This window comes from Ranitomeya imitator, chromosome 4, assembly GCF_032444005.1.
Source record: "Ranitomeya imitator isolate aRanImi1 chromosome 4, aRanImi1.pri, whole genome shotgun sequence".
NCBI lineage: Eukaryota > Metazoa > Chordata > Amphibia > Anura > Dendrobatidae > Ranitomeya > Ranitomeya imitator.
In genome coordinates, this window is record NC_091285.1 from 58706883 (window position 1) to 58728057 (window position 21175).

General features: G+C 43.3%; 1 protein-coding gene across 1 annotated transcript in view; it reads right to left on the minus strand.

Annotated features, from left to right (window-relative positions):
- Positions 1–8148: 8148 nt before the first annotated feature.
- The window catches only part of LOC138675482 (uncharacterized), a 42192-nt gene continuing 29165 nt past the window's right edge, over positions 8149–21175 (minus strand). The window contains exons 8-9 of the mRNA XM_069763773.1: positions 18850–18948; positions 8149–8322 (exon numbers count right to left, since the gene is read on the minus strand). Coding sequence (XP_069619874.1) covers positions 8190–8322; positions 18850–18948 — 232 coding nt within the window. The 3' untranslated portion in view covers positions 8149–8189. The remainder of the gene's footprint in view (positions 8323–18849; positions 18949–21175) is intronic.

The following is a 21175-nucleotide window of genomic DNA, read 5'->3' on the forward strand; positions in this document are numbered from 1 at the left end:
CTAAACCTCCCCAATCGCAAGAGAGGGACATGGAGACTCACACAGAATCTGAATGTGAAAGTGATGGAGATACAGACGATCAGGGCAGAGGTGATCAGGTTACCAGATCATTTATCAAGAGAATCCTAAGCAAAACATTGGATCCTATAGGTAAAGATCTCTCAACTATCAAACAAGACCTTAACCAACTGGGTCATAGAATAAAAGTGGTAGAAGCCTCCCAATCAGAATTAGCCCAATGCACTAACTCCTCCCTGAACTGCCATGTTCAACAGGAAGAGCACATAAATCGAATTTATAACATACTAGAAGACCATGAAAACAGGGAGAGAAGAAATAATCTCAGACTAAAAGGCGTTCCAGAATCGATTCTCCCAGAAGCATTGATCCCTACCGCCATTGAAATTTTTCGTTCAATCCTCAACCCATCAGACCCTCTCGAGATTGATCTAGTGAGAGTTCACAGAGCTCTGAGACCAAAACCGAAACCTGATGAGACACCACGAGATGTCCTTTGCCGCTTTCTTGATTATAGAACCAAAGATCTGTTACTAAAAAGAGCCAGAGAGGCGGAATCCATCACTCATGGAGGAACTCCAATCCAAATCTTTCAAGACCTCTCTGCCTCTACCCTTTATAAGAGATGTCTCTTGAGACCCTTCACTTCTGTTCTCCAACAGAGACACTACCCCTACCGCTGGCTATTCCCCTTTGGCATCTCCATATCGGCTAAAGACCGGAAATTCCTGATCAGATCTACAGCTGATATCAAAAATGTCTGCAAGGAATTAGAGATCCAACTCGATCAACCACTCATCTTGGAGACTGTCCATGAAACCCACAGGCTGAGGCCTCTTCCTGTGCCCCTCCCTTGGCAAGATTCCTCAGCCTCCAAATCCGCTCGATCCAAGCGACGTTCCTCCAAGACTACATCGCCAAGAGACAGAGATCAAGACCCAGACTGATTAAGCTCAAGGGCAGGATGAAGAAAAATTGAAAGAAAGTGAAAATTTCTGTTATCTTTTGCTCTTTCACATATATCTCTTGAATTCATATGATTCTTGCTTCAGAGTTTATTGATTTTTTGCTGTTTTCCCCTCGATCTGTAAAGATTTGTAGTTATGTAGCGCTCTTGCTGCAATCATTGGAGTATTAGAACTCTAATATTTTGTTGTTATATTTGACTCCCCCTCTAACCTCCTTCTCCATCCCCCCTACCAAAGCTATGAAAAATTTCATACTACTTAACGTTGCCCCCTCTTATTTACTATGTTCTATATACTTTGTTTTCTCATGTTTCTATGATTCTAATTTTTTCTCTTTTCCATCCATCCTCATTCCTGGACACCCCTCTTCTCCTCAGGATCTGCGGGACGAGCCATCCCTCCGCTTGAATTGCTCTATACCCCACACATTATGGCGGTAAACCGTAAGTCTTTTCAGGTTATATCACATAACGTACACGGACTAAACTCCCCAATTCCCAGGTCGCAAACCTTAAATTCCTTCAAAAAATCTAAATATGACATTCTACTCTTACAAGAGACCCATTTTACTAAAGATAAAACCCCTTCATTCGAAAAATGTTTCTTCGACAGGTGGTTTCATTCTACTTCCCCCCCCAAAAAAATCGAGAGGCATTTCAATAGTTTTTGCAAGAGATATCCCTTTCCTTCTCGTAGAATGTCTATCGGACCCCGAAGGCCGTTATATTTTTATCAAAGGCCTCATAGCCGGCAATATGGTCACTGTAGGCAACATATACGCTCCTAATAAACATCATCTGAAATGGCTACGCAAAGCCTTAACCAAATTACGAACATTCCAGGAAGGCGCGGTTATTTTAGGAGGCGACCTTAATGTAGCATTAGATCCCACCCTAGACACCTCAACCAAAAAAAGCTCCATCTCCTTAAAGGATCTGACCCGTCTCAAATCACTTATCCATTCCCTCGAATTGGTCGATGCCTGGCGCTACTTACACCCAACCGATATTGACTACACCTTTTATTCACATCCTCACAACTCCTATCATCGTCTGGATTACATTTTACTCTCTAGACCCCTCCTCCATTCTACCATAAGCATAAATATAATTCCCGCTATCCACTCTGACCACTCTATAGTCCTAATTAACCTAGAATTTCACAAATCTTACTCTAACTCTAGGACATGGAGGCTTAATGAATCGTTATTACAACGAGAAGATGTCAAAAGCCGTATCCGTGAATCACTTCAAGAATTTTTTAAACTTAATACCATTCCTGATATTGACCCTCCACTATTGTGGGAGGCCCATAAGGCCAAGATTCGCGGAATATTCATTTCAATTGCCTCGTTCTTAAATAAACAGAAAAAAGCAGAAATCCTAGCCCTGTATAATGATATTGTAGCCTTGGATGCTTGTCATAAGAAAGAATTATCAAATGACGTACTTTCTCAACTCACGAAAAAGCGCCAGTCTCTAAAAAATCTATTAAATGTTCGCACCTCCAAATACTACTTATCCTGGAAGAACAACATTTTTGCTCATGGAGATAAAGCCTCTAAACTTATGATCTCCTTGATCAAAAAACGCCAGGCTCGAACATTTATCCATAAAATCAAATCTACAGACGGTCAGACTATGCAACAATACAATCACATCACAGATGTCTTTTTGACCTTTTTTAAGGATTTATATCAACTTCGTCAAAACGATTCAAAGGAAGACAAAAATCAAAGGTACTCCAAAATCCAAGCTTTTCTATCCTCCCTACACCTCCCCCAACTCTCTGCCCTCCAACAAGAATGCCTGCTCAGACCTTTTGACCTCTCTGAAATACAGTCCACCCTGTCTGGGAAGGCAAAGGGGAAATCCCCGGGCCCGGACGGTCTTCCCAAAATATATTACAAATCTTTCTTTGACATTTTGGGTCCCCACCTAGTAAATGTTTGCAATGCAATTCTGGGGGGGAAATCTTTCCCCTCCCAAGCGCTAGAAGCCCACATTTCCCTCCTTCATAAAGAAGGGAAAGACCCAGAAAGTTGTGGAAGCTACAGGCCTATTTCACTGCTTAATGTGGACTTAAAAATGTATGCAAGTCTTATTGCAAAGAGACTAGCGGAGCTACTACCACAACTCATTTCACCCAACCAGACGGGCTTTGTGGCAGGCCGGGAGGGGAGGGACAACACCTCCAGAATTCTACACCTGATTCAATATGCAAAAATTCATGGGACTCCTCTTGTTTTATTAGGGACAGATGCCGAAAAAGCCTTTGACAGGGTGGACTGGACATTCCTACGCGAATCTCTTCTCGCATTTCATATCCCCCCTCAGTTGGTGGACGCAATTTTTCAGATGTACACCACCCCCTCAGCCCGATTAAAAATTAATAACTTATTATCAGACCCCTTCTATATCCAAAATGGTACGAGGCAGGGATGTCCCCTCTCTCCGATCTTATATGTGCTGGCTATGGAGCCTCTTATCCAATGCATCCAACATGATGCAGATATCAAAGGGATTCAAGTAGGCGGCTTCCATCACAAGTCCGCAGCATTCGCAGACGATCTCCTGGTAGTGCTGTCTGATCCGGGGAGGGGTATCCCTGCCTTCGTCTGCACATTAGAGCTTTATGGGGAACTATCCAACTACAAAATCAACACCACAAAGTCGGAAGCATTGAGCCTCAACATTAACAAATCCGAAATAGATACACTGAAAAAATTGTACCCTTTCAAGTGGCCCCCCAAATTCATTACAAATCTGGGTATCAAAATTGGGAGGTCGATGGGAGAGCTCTTGGAATTCAATATTATGCCCTTACTAAAACAGGCTACTTCCACGGTCAACTCCTGGAAAGCCCCCTTCCTTTCCTGGATGGGTAGAAAAAATCTGCTGAAAAGCATTATATTACCTAAATTCCTATATCTCTTTCAGATGCTCCCTATCTACATTCCAAAACACTATTTGGCCAAAATTAATTCCTTCTTCATCAACTTCATTTGGAACAATAAACGCCCTCGAATCAATTCTACCATATTAGCTTTACCAAAATCAGAAGGGGGCATGAGCTTCCCTGATATCTTCCAATATTATAAAGCCGCTATGCTCACTAGAGTAGTTGACTGGATCAGAAGACCCATTGAAAAGCTATGGCTGCCCATTGAAGAACACCTCGCTCCTATGCCTCTGAGAACCATAGCGCTACTACATGACTACTCCAACTTAAATCAACTTCTTTCTAACGAATTGACAACAGCTATACTCAAAATTTGGAGAACCGAATTTCCTAAACTGACACCACCTATCTCCCCAATTCTGACAATACAGGACGTCATTGGCCCGATCCCTCTTAAATTACCCCATGGGGACGTGCCCAGATCACCGCTACCAATTGATGTCTTTTTTATTGAGGGCTCAATGATGAGCTTCCCAGAATTCCAGGCATCTAATCCCCAATTAAACATCACTTTCCTTCACTATAAAATATTGATGGATTATTGCTATAAAAAAAAAGATCAGCTTAATCTATTCCGCCCAATCACACCCTTTGAACAACTCTGTGCTCAACATAACCCACCAAAAAAGGTTTTATCTATACTCTACAAAACTCTGATTACCAAAAAAGCCGTTGCCAAGAGAGCATTCATAGGACTCTGGGAACGGGATCTCAATATTTCGTTCACACAAGACCATCTATAATAAATCACACGGACCTTCCCAATGTGTGAAGTTACAAGAAAACTCCTACAAAGTGATATCAAGATGGTACCGCCCCCCCCCCCCCCTCTCAGATACACCTGTGGCATCCACCCACTTCCGAGACATGCTGGAGGTGCGGCACCGATGCAGGTTCCTACCTACATATTTGGTGGTCTTGTCCAAAAATCATGCTCTTTTGGCAACTAATAGCAGATATTATATCCTCGGTACTAGGCAGAGTTCCATCCCTAGACCCTCAGTCTGTGCTACTTAACTTCCCCCTTTGGCCCAAAGAATCTCAAATTTCCAAACTGGCTGGTAATATTATAGCGGCTGGAAAATACCTAATTCCCTCCCTATGGAAGTCTACTCTTATCCCCACAAAAAAGCAAGTCCTAGATAAAATAGATCTATTATACTACACAGCCGAATTAGTAGCTAACACTCAAGAGTCTCTCGCTTCTTTCCGGAACATATGGGAGCCGTGGTCCGTGTACCGTTCCAGCCCTGACTTTTTATCTAATACCTCAATAACCGCAGACAACTAATTGATTAATATTCTCTTCCAAGTAGTATCACTCATGGGATGGCTCGCCCTGGAATATCACCCTATCCTGGATCATCACCTCCTTCCAGATCCTCTCCTCCCCCCTCCCCTTAACTCTCTCTCCTCCCTCTCACTCTCCCCCTTCGTCTTTCTCTTTTCCATTATCCCAGGTTGCTGACATGCATAGCTCCAAGGCTAATCAAAATCTACTATGACTCACTCCCTTTTTCTTGGACCTCTCAAGTTAGCCCATCAGTTAATAGTTATAATTGGGTCCTTTAGTCACGTTCAATTTAACTTTTTGTGATTCTACATGATTATCTGTTTCTCCTTGCGGGTGTTGTATTGTCGTACACCTGGTTCGTGTAATCTGTGTCTTTTTCCTTTCCTGTATTATACCTTTTTCATTAATAAAAAGAAAGTTGAAAGAAAGAAAGAGAAACACGGGATGGTGTCTCCGCGGCTTTTATACATGCATTTGCATATTTCCCATAAGGGATGGGGGCAGTGTTCTGGATCACTGCGTTGAGAAACACGTGATGGTGTTTCAGCGGTGTTGTATTTTTTGTTCTTCCCGAGGTCATTCATCCTTATGTTTATAGTCCTTTTACTAGGCACTGCTCTTAATAGCCAGTTTCCTACTCCACACTGATGAGGGGCAAATACCCCAAAACAGCTGTCTGTGGATGGATACCATGTTTTGGCATAGGTGGTTTTCCTTTTTGGATGCTGCCCTTCCCGTGGTTGTTCATTCCAGGTGAAAGACCTGGCTATTTATTGCTTGCGTTGAGAAATACGTGATGGTGTTTCTGCGGCTTTTCTACATGCATTTGCATATTTCCCATAAGGGATGGGGGCAGTGTTCTGGATCACTGCGTTGAGAAACACGTTATGGTGTCTCCGCGGTGTTGGATGTTTTGATCTCCCCGAGGTCATTCATCCTTATGTTTATAGTCCTTTTACTAGGCACTGCTCCTAATAGCCAGTTTCCTACTCCACACTGATGAGGGGCAAATACCCCGAAACAGCTGTCTGTGGATGGATACCATGTTTTGCCATAGGTGGTTTTCCTTTTTGGATGCTGCCCCTCCCGTGGTTGTTCCTTCCCGGTGAAAGACTCATCAGTAAATAAGACTGTTTGAAAATTAGTCTTCATGTATGTCTGGGCCCTCTGCAACCATTTCTGCTTGTGAACACTGTTTAGGGGTGACCAAATAGTAGGTTTATGCACCACAGCAAGCCTTTGAAGGATCCTACACCTTGAGGTTGGAGGGACTCCAGAGGCACCAGCAGCTTCAAAAATCTGTTTGCTGCTTTGTAATGGAATTTTGGCAGCTGCTCTCTTAATCCAATGAATTTGTCTGGCAGAAACCTTCCTCATTATGCCTTTATCTGCATGAACTCTGTCTGAGCTCTGTTTCAGTCACAAATCTCTTCACAGTATGATGATCACTCTTAAGTTTTTGTGAAATATCTAATGTTTCCATACCTTGTCCAAGGCATTGCACTATTTAACACTTTTCAGCAGCAGAGAGATCCATTTTATTTCCCATATTGCTAGAAACCTGTGGCCTGCTTAATAATGTGGAACATCATTTTTAAGTAGTTTTCCATTAATTAGAATCACCTGGAAAACTAATTATCACATGTGTTTAAGATTGATTTCAGTGATCCATTGAGTCCCATGACTCAATACAATCCATGAGTTTATTTGAAAAACAAAACAATTAAATCTTTATGAAACTTAAATCCAATTTGCATAATAATTTGAAACACGGTGTATAGTCTGCTCTCATTTCATATTCTGCATATCTGGGCAGCACGGTGGCGCAGTGGTTAGCACAGCAGCCTTGCAGCGCTGGGGTCCTGGGTTCTAATCCCACCCAGGACAATATCTGCAAAGAGTTTGTATGTTCTCTCCGTGTTTGCGTGGGTTTCCTCCAGGCACTCCGGTTTCCTCCCACATTCCAAAAACATACTGATAGGGATTCTAGATTGTGATCCCCATCGGGGACAGTGATGATAATGTGTGCAAAACTGTAAAGCGCTGCGGAATATGTTAGCGCTATATAAAAATAAAGATTATTATTATTATTATCATCATAATATTGTTCTAACATTTTCTCTATCGCTATAAATTTTGTGTACGAATTTGTGCATTTTTGCCTTTTGGATAAAAAAACGCTTATTAAAGTGTGACCCATATCTCACTTTACTATTCTTGCACCTGCACTTTGTGGTATATTAGGTGGTTTAAGGTAATGACATATAGTCACATGTTCTGCAATTGTATCCTATATATGTGGTATTTTGTATTATGTTAGTATGTATATTCTAAGGGCAGCAATGCCTGAAACGAGTAAGATCGGCTGTTATTTTAACCATGGATATCCTTTCCCTTTTTTTAATCAATGAAATAAAAGCAAGTTTTATGCCACTCCTGTACCGATCCGAAATTCCTTTTTCTTCAACTAAGGATGGTTAGTTTGAAATGCGTCTGCCCTTACTCTACGTCTGGAGTGTTTATGGATTTGCAATAAAATAGGGATTTTTACGAGGACCTCTTGGTGGATGTACTTTGCTTTTCTCTAGCGTATTAGATGGTTATATGTCTATAGGGGCATGCCAGAGAATGTCAGAGGTGGGCAATTGATGCTGGAGAGGGGGTGGAACAGGATGATAGAATGAATGGATGATGAGTTTTGTAATTTAAGTAAATTTGTAATTTAAGCAAATTGGTGACCACTTATATAGATACTACTACAGTAGTGATTAGTGGTTTGGAGACAAATGACTTCTAAACATAGGCCTAAGAAACCAGAGAATGGAACTTTTAACAGTATGATAGATAAAGGACATATAAGAACATAGTTAGAGGATATTTTTAATTTTGGTTGAAATGCTGATTTGTAATAAAAAAGCTGGATTCTCCCAGACGTCACTCAGGTACTCTTATACGTACATATTTTCCTTGGTTTGTAAAGATTTCTCACTAAGTTCAAAAATCTTCACCATGGATCGCACATACATCGACCCTGTGCTGTTTCCTCTTTCACTTCTCTCCACTGTAATTTTAAACAAGGTGCTGCAAATGAATAAATTACATATATTAGATTGATATATAAGCATACACGCAGTGGCTTGCAAGAGTATTCACCCCTTTGGGCATTTTTCGTGCTTTGCTACATCACAACCTGGAATTTCGTTTTGTTTTAGGGTTTGCATCAGTTCATGTAAAGAGCATGCCTACACCTGTGAACATTTGGTTTTCTTTTTTTTGTGAAGCAAACAACAAACAGGACAAAACAACTGAAAACTTCAGTGTGCATAACTATTCACCCCGCTAAAGTCCAGTACTTTGTAGAGCCTCCTTTTGCAGAAATTACAGCTGCAAGTCGCTTTTAATAAGTCTCTATGAGCTTTTCACATCTTGCCACTGGTTATTTTGCCCATTCCTCAAGGCAAAACTGCTCTAGCTCCTTCAAGTTTAGATGGTTTCCACTGGTGAACAGTAGAGTTGAGCGAATTTGTTCGGGTTCCCTGTTATTCAGCAAGCTATAGCGCTTACCGAAAAAGTTGCAGAGGGAACCCAGCTTCCTGGATCAGCTGATCGGCACCGCAGCTGCATGTGAGTCGCCCACCAGGGCCGTGGGGTACTCAGTACCGGTCTGGTACTTAACCCCTTTCTGACATCGGACGTACTATCCCGTCGAGGTGGGGTGGGCCCCTATGACCACGGATGGGATAGTACGTCCAGTGCGGGGGGAGCGCAGCCGATCGCGGCCGGGTGTCAGCTGCCTATCGCAGCTGACATCCGGCACTATGTGCCAGGAGCGGTCATGGACCGCCCCCGGCACATTAACCCCTGGCACACCGCGATCAAAGATGATCGCGATGTGCCGGCGGTGCAGGGAAGCATCGCGCAGGGAGGGGGCTCCCTGCGGGCTTCCCTGAGACCCCCGCAGCAACGCAATGTGATCGCGTTGCTGCGAGGGTCTTACCACCCTCCCTGCCTGCTCCAGGCCCGGATCCAAGATGGCCGCGGATCCGGGTCCTGCAGGGAGGGAGGTGGCTTCACAGAGCCTGCTCAGAGCAGGCACTGTGAAGGCTGTACTGCTCTAAGTGAGATCAGTGATCTGACAGAGTGCTGTGCACACTGTCAAATCACTGATCTGTGATGTCCCCCCCTGGGACAAAGTAAAAAAGTTTAAAAAAAAATTTCCAAATGTGTAAAAAAAAAAAAAAAAAAAAAAATATTCCTAAATAATGAAAAAAATATATATATATTATTCCCATAAATACATTTCTTTATCTAAATAAATAAAAAAAAACAATAAAAGTACATATATTTAGTATCGCCGCGTCCGTAACGGCCCGACCTATAAAACTGGCCCACTAGTTAACCCCTTCAGTAAACACCGTAAGAAAAAAAAAAAAAAAAACGAGGCAAAAAACAACGCTTTATTATCATACCGCCGAACAAAAAGTGGAATAACACGCGATCAAAAAGACAGATATAAATAACCATGGTATCACTGAAAGCGTCATCTTGTCCCGCAAAAAAAGATCCGCAATACAGCATCATCAGCAAAAAAATTAAAAAGTTATAGTCCTGAGAATAAAGCGATGCAAAAATAATTATTTTTTCTATAAAATAGTTTTTATCGTATAAAAGCGCCAAAACATAAAAAAAGATATAAATGAGGTGTCGCTGTAATCGTACTGACCCGAAGAATAAAACTGCTTTATCAATTTTACCAAACGCGGAACGGTATAAACGCCTCCCCCAAAAGAAATTCATGAATAGCTGGTTTTTGGTCATTCTGCCTCACAAAAATCGGAATAAAAAGCGATCAAAAAATGTCACGTGCCCGAAAATGTTACCAATAAAAACGTCAACTCGTCCCGCAAAAAACAAGACCTCACATGACTCTGTGGACCACAATATGGAAAAATTATAGCTCTCAAAATGTGGTAATGCAAAAAATATTTTTTGCAATAAAAAGTGTCTTTCAGTGTGTGACGGCTGCCAATCATAAAAATCCGATATAAAAAAACCCACTATAAAAGTAAATCAAACCCCCCTTCATCACCCCCTTAGTTAGGGAAAAATTAAAAAAAATGTATTTATTTCCATTTTCCCATTAGGGCTAGGGCTAGGGTTAGGGCTAGGGTTAGGGCTAGGGTTAGGGTTAGGGCTGGGGTTAGGGTTAGGGCTAGGGTTAGGGTTACGGCTAGGGTTAGGGTTAGGGCTAGGGTTAGGGTTAGGGCTAGAGTTAGGGTTAGGGCTAGGGTTAGGGCTAGGGCTACAGTTTGGGTTGGGGCTAAAGTTACAGTTAGGGTTTAGATTACATTTACAGTTGGGAATAGGGTTGGGATTAGGGTTAGGGGTGTGTCAGCGTTAGAGGTGTGGTTAGGGTTACCGTTGGAATTAGGGTTAGGGGTGTGTTTGGATTAGGGTTTCAGTTATAATTGGGGGGTTTCCACTGTTTAGGCACATCAGGGGGTCTCCAAACGCGACATGGCGTCCGATCTCAATTCCAGCCAATTCTGCGTTGAAAAAGTTAAACAGTGCTTCTTCCCTTCCGAGCTCTCCCGTGTGCCCAAACAGGGGTTTACCCCAACATATGGGGTATCAGCGTACTCAGGACAAATAGCACAACAACTGTTGGGGTCCAATTTCTCCTGTTACCCTTGGGAAAATACAAAACTGGGGGCTAAAAAATAATTTTTGTGGGAAAAAGATTTTTTATTTTTACGGCTCTGCGTTATAAACTGTAGTGAAACACTTGGGGGTTCAAAGTTCTCACAACACCTCTAGATAAGTTCCCTGGGGGGTCTAGTTTCTAATATGGGGTCACTTGTGGGGGGTTTCTACTGTTTAGGTACATTAGGGGTTCTGCAAACGCAATGTGACGCCTGCAGACCATTCCATCTAAGTCTGCATTCCAAATGGCACTCCTTCCCTTCCGAGCCCTCCCATGCGCCCAAACGGTGGTTCCCCCCAACATATGGGGTATCAACGTACTCAGGACAAATTGGACAACAACTTTTGGGGTCGAATTTCTCCTCTTACCCTCGGGAAAATACAAAACTGGGGGCTAAAAAATAATTTTGGGGGGAAAGATTTTTTTTTTAATTTTCACGGCTCTGCGTTATAAACTGTAGTGAAACACTTGGGGGTTCAAAGTTCTCACAACACATCTAGATAAGTTCCCTGGGGGGTCTAGTTTCCAAAATGGTGTCACTTGTGGGGGGTTTCTACTGTTTAGGTACATTAGGGGCTCTGCAAATGCAATGTGACACCTGCAGACCATTCCATCTAAGTCTGCATTCCAAATGGAGCTCCTTCCCTTCCGAGCCCTCCCATGCGCCTAAACAGTGGTTCCCCACACATATGGGGTATCAGCGCACTCAGGACAAATTGGACAACAAATTTTGGGGTCCAATTTCTCCTGTTACCCTCGGGAAAATACAAAACTGGGGGCTAAAAAATAATTTTTGTGGGAAAAAATTTTTGTTTCATTTTTACGGCTCTCCATTATAAACTTCTGTGAAGCCCTTGGTGGGTCAAAGCGCTCACCACACATCTAGATAAGTTCCTTAGGGGGTCTACTTTCCAAAATGGTGTCACTTGTAAGGGGTTTCTACTATTTAGGTACATTAGGAGCTCTGCAAACGCAACATGGCGTCTCATCTCAATTCCTGTCAATTTTGCATTGAAAAGTCAAACGGCGCTCCTTCCTTTCCGAGCTCTCCCATCCGCCCAAACAGTGGTTTACCCCCACATATGGGGTATCAGCGTACTCAGGACAAATTGTACAACAACTTTTGGGGTCCAATTTCTTCTCTTACCCTTGGGAAAATAAAAAATTGGGGGCGAAAAGATAATTTTTGTGAAAAAATATTTTTTATTTTTACGGTTCTGCATTATAAACTTCTGTGAAGCACTTGATGGGTCAAAGTGCTCACCACACCTCTAGATAAGTTCCTTAGGGGGTCTACTTTCCAAAATGGTGTCACTTGTGGGGGTTTCAATGTTTAGGCAAATCAGTGGCTCTCCAAACGCAACATGGCGTCCCATCTCAATTCCTGTCAATTTTGCATTGAAAAGTCAAATGGCGCTGCTTCCCTTCCGAGCTCTCCCATCCACCCAAACAGTGGTTTACCCCCACATATGGGGTATCAGCGTACTCAGGACAAATTGTACAACAACTTTTAGGGTCCACTTTCTTCTCTTACCCTTGGAAAAATAAAAAATTGGGGGCGAAAAGATAATTTTTGTGAAAAAATATGATTTTTTATTTTTACGGTTCTACATTATAAACTTCTGTGAAGCACTTGGTGGGTCAAAGTGCTCACCACACCTCTAGATATGTTCCTTAGGGGGTCTACTTTCCAAAATGGTGTCACTTGTGGGGGGTTTCAATGTTTAGGCACATCAGGGGCTTTCCAAACGAAACATGGCGTCCCATCTCAATTCCAGTCAATTTTGCATTGAAAAGTCAAATGGCGCTCCTTCGCTTCCGAGCTGTGCCATGCGCCCAAACAGTGGTTTACCCCCACATGTGGGGTATTGGCGTACTCAGGACAAATTGTACAACAATGTTTGGGGTCCATTTTCTCCTGTTACCCTTGGTAAAATAAAACAAATTGGAGCTGAATTAAATTTTTTGTGAAAAAAAGTTAAATGTTCATTTTTGTTTAAACATTCAAAAAATTCCTGTGAAGCACCAGAAGGGTTAATAAACTTTTTGAATGTGGTTTTGAGCACCTTGAGGGGTGTAGTTTTTAGAATGGTGTCACACTTGGGTATTTTCTATCATATAGACCCCTCAAAATGACTTCAAATGAGATGTGGTCCCTAAAAAAATGGTGTTGTAGAAATGAGAAATTGCTGGTCAACTTTTCACCCTTATAACTCCCTAACAAAAAAAAAATTTGGTTCCAAAATTGTGCTGATGTAAAGTAGACATGTGGGAAATGTTACTTATTAAGTACAGTCCAGAAAAAGAAGAAAAACAAATGTCACCGCACTGCTGCTGTGAGCCTGACCCTGAAATCTTCAACCCAGTAAATGCGAACAGCATAAAATACCAGCTAGAAGCGTTCCCTCTGTAACCAATGGGGGTGCAACTCCAGGGAAAAAAACATATCATGCGAAAGCACAAGAAAAAAGAAAGAAGCGCACTTACCCCAGGTATGATGGTCACAATTTATTCGGACATATAAGACAACAACGGCAGGGAGGAAAGTGAATGAGAACGGACTACAGCCGTTTCGTGCTATACAGCACTTCAACGGGTCCTTGATAGCGAAAGGGAAAGAGGGAAGTTCTTATATTTCCACAGGTACTACTGCTCCTCCCCCTTCCCTCTGCTATACCTCAGGTGATCAAATCACCTGTGTTCGAAACATAATTGTGCAAAGACAACAAGACATTGGTTAAAAACATAATCAAACACTAAGCAAAAGACTGGAGACAATATATTAGATACATCAACGGTAAAAAAAACTAATTATGATATTTACAAAAAGACGGACATGTCCATTCTCTCGTTCAAACCTAATGGACCCAGAGCGCCTGCGCGAAGTATCCACCTCCCTTCTCTTTGTAATAGGAGGCGATTCCAATCACCTCCCTGTTGCGGCGAGGCTACTCTTTCAAGTCCTGCAAATCGCAAAGTGCTTACATCGCTATTATGGTAAGTCTTGATAAGACAGGGAAAGGGGTCCCGAAACTGATCAATCATGTGAAGACTTACCATAATAGCGATGTAAGCACTTTGCGATTTGCAGGACTTGAAAGAGTAGCCTCGCCGCAACAGGGAGGTGATTGGAATCGCCTCCTATTACAAAGAGAAGGGAGGTGGATACTTCGCGCAGGCGCTCTGGGTCCATTAGGTTTGAACGAGAGAATTGACATGTCCGTCTTTTTGTAAATATCATAATTAGGTTTTTTTACCGTTGATGTATCTAATATATTGTCTCCAGTCTTTTGCTTAGTGTTTGATTATGTTTTTAACCAATGTCTTGTTGTCTTTGCACAATTATGTTTCGAACACAGGTGATTTGATCACCTGAGGTATAGCAGAGGGAAGGGGGAGGAGCAGTAGTACCTGTGGAAATATAAGAACTTCCCTCTTTCCCATTTGCTATCAAGGACCCGTTGAAGTGCTGTATAGCACGAAACGGCCGTAGTCCGTTCTCATTCACTTTCCTCCCTGCCGTTGTTGTCTTATATGTCCGAATAAATTGTGACCATCATACCTGGGGTAAGTGCGCTTCTTTCTTTTTTCTTGTGCTTTTACTTATTAAGTATTTTGTGTGACATATCTCTGTGATTTAATTGCATAAAAATTCAAAGTTGTAAAATTGCGAAATTTTCATAATTTTTGCCAAATTTCCGTTTTTTTCACAAATAAACGCAGGTACTATCAAAGAATTTTTACCATTGTCATGAAGTACAATATGTCACGAGAAAACAGTGTCAGATTCACTGGGATCCGTTGAAGCGTTCCAGAGTTATAACCTCATAAAGGGACAGTGGTCAGAATTGTAAAAATTGGCCCGGTCATTAACGTGCAAACCATTCTTGGGGGTAAAGGGGTTAAAAGGGATGTCACGGTGGCTGTGACCCTGTCCGTGGCCCTGGGTGCCCAAATAAAAGGAAAAGGTTTTTTAAGGAGAATTGTAATAAAGTTTGTTTGTGACACCACCTGTGGTATTCGGTCAGTAGAGACCGACGCTGCTTAAAGGGGTCCTCTGGGGTGATGGTATGGCAGCTAGATGGTGTAACTTCCCACAGGTGAAGTAGGTCCCTAGGGCTCCCAAGGTGTATGGCAAGATGGTGTATGCCAGCAAATAACGGAGGACACAGAGTTGTAGTCTTTACCTGGTTTACTGATGGTAGCAGTTAGCCTCTGTCCAGGGTACCAGGTACAGGTGTATCTGTGGTCCGGCCCGCTTGGAGGTAATAGGGGATCCCTCTCCCAGGTGAGGTCCGTAAGCCTTTCCTACTTGCGCTAATTGGCTAGGTCCCTGCTGCTTGAAGCTTGCTGGCAAGGTACCCCTTTCTCTCCTTTCCCGGGACAGGTGCCTGCACGGTGGCAGTGTGAGCCGTTTTATAGGGTCTCTATCATGACTCGGGCTCTCAGGTTACTGCTGCACCTCAGACTTGGTGTGGGCAAATAACGTACAGTCCTATGCCCTCCGGTTCTGTCACGTGTCCTGGAGAACAACACGACCTCGGGCTCCCGGTGCCCGGTTTCTGCGCTCTGGCTCTGAGGGTGTCCAGTCGCCGTTCCCCTCTGAACTCCTTCTCTTCCATTGTGTTCCTTTCCTCAATGCTCCATTGCAGTCAACCCCTTGAAGGGGTTCTTCCTCTTTCCTGAAGCTGCAGCTCAATCCTGGCTGCCAGCTCCGCCGTCTGCTCTCTCAGACTTCCTTCTCTCTTCAGTGTCTCTGAACAACTCACTAGTTCCTCCTCCAGACAAGAACAGATAAAGCTGGGGGACGCTCCCCTGAATCCGGGTTCAGAGCTCCCCCTTCTGGCCTGGATTCGGAATGTGTTGCATGCACGTGCTTACCTAGTAAACAGAATCCTCCTTGCCTCCAAGCATGATATCACCCTCCCTGAAGGGAAGGCAATATCACTGTAACAGCTGGCTACCTGGGGTGTTACACCCCCCCCCCCCCCCCGTTAAATCCAGTACTCCCGGACTGGGGAAAGGAAAACATAAGCATACAGGTTAAAGACATTTTTGGACACGCATGTTAACAGGTTAACTGGCATAACTAGGCTTCCCTTTATGGGAGGTGCGGTTCCTTGAATGTTACAAAACAAACAATTATTTACTATAAATGCACACAGGTAAATGAAAGTGCAAACATTTAAATACAAAGAATCATTGACCAGTCCTGGTCACCGCTACGCCATACAGTTCTGCTTCTGGCCTGTTAAAGCAAAACAAGGTAAACAAGGCCCTACCCATGCCGGCAAAGTGGGTAGAACCAGGGTGCACCTGAGGGTGCCAGCTATTTACAAGATAGTTCTCAGGAAATTATTGTCCATTACCCTATTGTCCCTTTAAACTGGAAAGAAAACATCAATTAAATGTTATTTACATTATTTTCACGCAGGTGAATGTCTCTTTAACTTCTAGGGCAGGTCCTGGTGTGCACAGCTTCCTGACTGGGGGAGTTCTTTGGTATATGTCCCAACTGGTGACTCTGCTGAAAACAGTCCATGGACAGGAGTTTGTGTAGCCTACACGGATATGGATTTGCTGTCCTGAGCACCTTTTTACATGTAGGGCATAATATCCTGATCTTAATGGTCCTCTGTCTGCAGGTGTAGCTTTGCGAGAACTGGTTTTTGCTAGTATTTCCACACGGTTAGCTGCTGTATGGGCTTCTACTGGGAATCCCATAAGGTTAGTTTTTGGGAGCTTCTTTTGGTCTGTACGCCATCAGGGGTGATGCTTCTGGTGTCATTGGGTCAGTTGTGCGGTCGTCATCCTCTTTAGCAGGGACTTCTTCCATGCGGCCACCGCTGTCATCTGGGTCCGCAGGAGTCGTTGGGCCAGCTCTTCCATCTCTGCACTGAGGAGCTCCGGATCCAAGGCTTCAGGTCCGGGGTTTGTTGCTGCTGCGGACCAGGACATCTCTTCGGTGTCAGCAGGTCCTGGCGGCTCTCCACTGCTGTCCGCCATTGCTTCTTCTGGGTAGCGTGCAGCCATGCTGCGGCCATGCTTTCCCACATCTTCCTCCTGTTCCATCTATCTTCTTGGGCGGTGGCCCCACTTTCCCGCCGGCCATCTCTGGGGGTGGATCCGTCCTGATGATAGATATGTTCTGGTGGCATTAAAGTCTCTGGAGGGGGTGGATCCAGCTTTTGTGCCGGTTCTTGAACTCCACTCATGGCAACCCATGGCAGCACATCTTCCTCCTTTATCCGCCTCGTGGTGCAATAATGGTGGCCATCAAACAATTTTACACAGTCCATTGTAGTCCATGGTGCACAGGACCCACTTCAATGGGTCGGTCCATCCTGTTCGTGATGCCAAGTTGAGTCGCTTGCCAGGGCCTTGGGGTACTCAGTACTGGGTCCGGTACATAAAGGCAATGTCACGGTGGCTGTGACCTGGTCCGTGGCCCTGGATGCCCAAATAAAGGGAAAAGGTCTTTTAAGGGGAATTGTAATAAAGTCTTTGTTCGTGATGCCATCTGTGGTATTCGGTCAGTACGGACCGACGCTGCTTAAAGGGGTCCTCTGGGGTGATGGTATGGCAGCTAGATGGTGTAACTTCCAACAGGTGAAGTAGGTCCCCAGGGCTCCCAAGGCGTATGGCAAGATGGTGTATGCCAGCAAATAACGGAGGACACAGAGTTACAGTCTTTACCTGGTTTACTGATGGTATAGAAGTCAGCCATATGCCCCCCATTTGAGGAAGCCAGTCAGGCAAAACGGTGCTGTCGGGGTCGCTGTGGAGTGCACATGCGTCGGCGCACTATGTCCCGGAAGTATTTCGCTGTGTTCTGGGACATAGTGTGGCGACACATGCGCAGTAATGCTTTTCGGCTTTGCCCGCAGTTGGGCAAAGCATACTGCGCATGCGCAATGCAAGATTGCATTGCGCACGCGTGAACTACAGAGGAAAACGCAATATTTTCTTGAATTTGAATAGGACAGCGGGAAAAGAAGGGGTGAATGAAAGAAGAGGAAACACCGCCCATCGGACCGGACACAGGGCATATACATAGCCTGCCAAATTCAGGTGACAGAGTCCCTTTAATTATTTGACCCCATAAATGTAATTTCTATCTGTATCTTTCTCACTTCACTTCACCAACTTTCACCATATTTCAACGCAGGTTCCAATGTAACAAAATAGGTAAAAAGCCAAGGCGTTGAATAAATTTGCAAGCCACTGTATATATAGTATAAACTTTCCAGACATTTCTATCATCCTCCTTCCCTCTTTTTAATAGTTTTTTTTAGATCTGTAAAATAATTGGCTTAGGAGGAATTGGCTTAGGAGATCTCTCAGTGAAGTACTGCTGATTAGGTGGAGCTGGAAGCATAGATCAGCTATATTACTCAACAATGGCGGCAGGCCACGCCACTGCTATGGGGACCATGAGCCGGGGGGCCCGATGTCACGCACGGTGTCACGCCCGGTGTCACACCTGCATTGAGCCGCCCTCTCTGCCCGTCAACGCCTGCACGCATAGAATGATGGGGATGGAGGTGTCTGCTGACGCTTCCTCCTCCATCATTATTGCTCAGAAAATTATAGCTAATTAAAACTGTATTGATTATTTGTCTTATGACAAGGGTCTCTTGTGGACTGTAGAAGGGAAAATCAGTATAGGAATAAAGCTGTGCTGCTGATATATGTCAGATAGTAAAGCAGCAGCATTGCGGGCAAATATCTCACATTCAGTGTGTATTACTATTATGTTTATTTGTTTTCTTCAGAAGATTTAGGAATGACTGCATCTTTATGAATACATCAAGTATTTGGAGCTGTTAATTAACGAAAAGCATGCCATAAAACAAAATGCATGGGAACTCAATTGAGAATTGAAAAGTAATTTTGTGGCATACGTATAATTTTGGTCCTCTAGCTGCTGTCGCCCACAACGGTATGAACCATATGCGTCGTCTGGACTGGTGATCATCATTTCGGTGGCCCCATCAATAGCCCTATGAAGGGAAATATTTCACTTGCTTAAATAAGACAAATAAAAAGGCTAAAAAATCTAGTGGTGACTATTGTGCAATGTTGACTATAGCAGTAGGTTACAGCATGGTGCAAACTGTTTAGGTCATTTACTAAATTATTGAGGTTAACAAACAGTATATTGTGTACATTAGACCTTGGTGAATTAAAGGGGACAACTTTGTGTTAAGAATTGTTAGGTTGTACACTGATGAGCAAAAGGGTAACGATGTTTTGAACTTTTGACTTCCAGGCTCCATATCTCACCTTCCACTTCTGCTTCAAACGTGAGACTACCATCATTTTATAGACAATTATCTTGAAAATCTTATACATAAATTTGACTTGCAACTATTTACTATATGATTAGCTATGCAGATTCTTGCCATGTCACTGCATTGTTACTGTTTTGCTCCTAAAAATCAAAATTTAATTTTTTATTATTTTGACAGTTTTTTGTAAATCCACCTTTGGCTTTCAACACTCAATCCTCAAGCCTCAATCTTGGCATTCTCTCGATCAGATTCAAACATGCCTCAACCGAAATCTGATCCCAGATCTCTTCTACACATTCCCAAAGTTGGTGGATACTGGTTTACTCACTTGGGTATGTATACAGCTTTTAAACTTTCAACTCTAACCACAAGTGTTCGATTGGGTTGAGGTCTGGGGACTGTGAGGGCCAATCCAGCACCTCTACTTCATTGTCACTAAACAATTTCTTCGCCAATCTCGATGTATGCTTCAGATCATTGTCCTGCTGGAACACTATATCGTCCTTTTCATACCCATAGTATTCACATATAGCTCAGTATTGAGACCTCCATCGATCCCTGTCAAGTATCCATTGCCTTTGGCTGTGAAACAACCCTATAGCATCAAGCTCCCTCCACTGAATTTGACAGTTTCTTCAATTTCTTGATCCGTTAGCCACTTTTTCCCGTTTCATCCAGACCCATTTGCACCCATGATAGCCTAGTCTATTGACTTTTGTCTCATCGCTCCAAATCACCAGTTTCCAATCTTCTACTTTCCACTTTTTGTACTTTATCACAAACTCAAGACTACGCTTCTTATGACAATATTAAGTCGAGGCTTCCTCACCTTTTTTGGAGCCACCATTCCAAACGTGTATATCATGTGTCACATGGTGCTTGCATGGACATCTGTGATCTCACTATTACGAAGCATATGAGCCATCTTAACTGCTATGTTTGTCAAGCCATAACTGATAGACTGTCATGCTCCTGGGTTCAAACCCTTGAACCTGTATTTTGTGGTCGGCTTCTCTGTTCGCCGAGCCACAGCAGAAACATTTTTTCTGCTGTTATTTAGGTTCTGTTTTCTGGCAGCTAACCATAACACAGGTTTTTTTTATTTGTCTGCACTATCACCTTTTGAGTGCGGCTTTATATTTTTTTTCCCCTGCTGGTGATAGTTTCATATGAATGTTCAGCCATTCTGCTGTAGCTTAAAGCTAGTCAGTGAAAATCCAGGTAGGATTTATCTCCTTGCTGTTTCTGTTCTTGCTGTACTCTGCACTGACCTTATCTTCCCTTTTAGGAAGCAAGCAGCATATAATCTAACAGTACATACTGTATTTTGTATTTCGCAGCACTTGATAGCCTTTCAGGCAGCATAGGTTCGAGCTGCCATCTTCTAGTCTATGTTTAAGGGTATCTTTGCTCATGTAGGAACCAGTAAGGACTGCGGATCAGGATCTCGAGTCTGTACAGGAACCAGCATGGTCAGTTGCAGTTTTTTAGTTTGTTACCTATTTGGCCGAGTCACTTGCTACTCTATCATAACATTATCACCAGCCCTCTCCATTTTTGGATGATGAGAAGTCCTCATGGATGCGGCGGACACTCTGACTGCGCAATTACGATCCTTGTTGTCAGAGGTGGCAGATATCAAGCAGCAACAGCAGCATGTGTTAACCACCGCTATGCAGGTTCTACTACAACTAAAACCGCCTTCTGTGACTAAGGTTAATTTGCTGGAATGTGTCGACGGGGAGCAAAGTAAGATTTCCATTTTTCTTTCTTCATGTAAGTTGTTTTTTTCATCTCCGCCCTGCCTCATCTGAAGGAGAGAGTCAAAGTATGGGCATTATTCTGTCATTGCTCCATGGAGATCCTCAGTCTTGGGCATTTTCTCTGCCTGATGACTCTCCTGTGCTTTCGTCAACTGATGCTGAGGGAGGGAGTT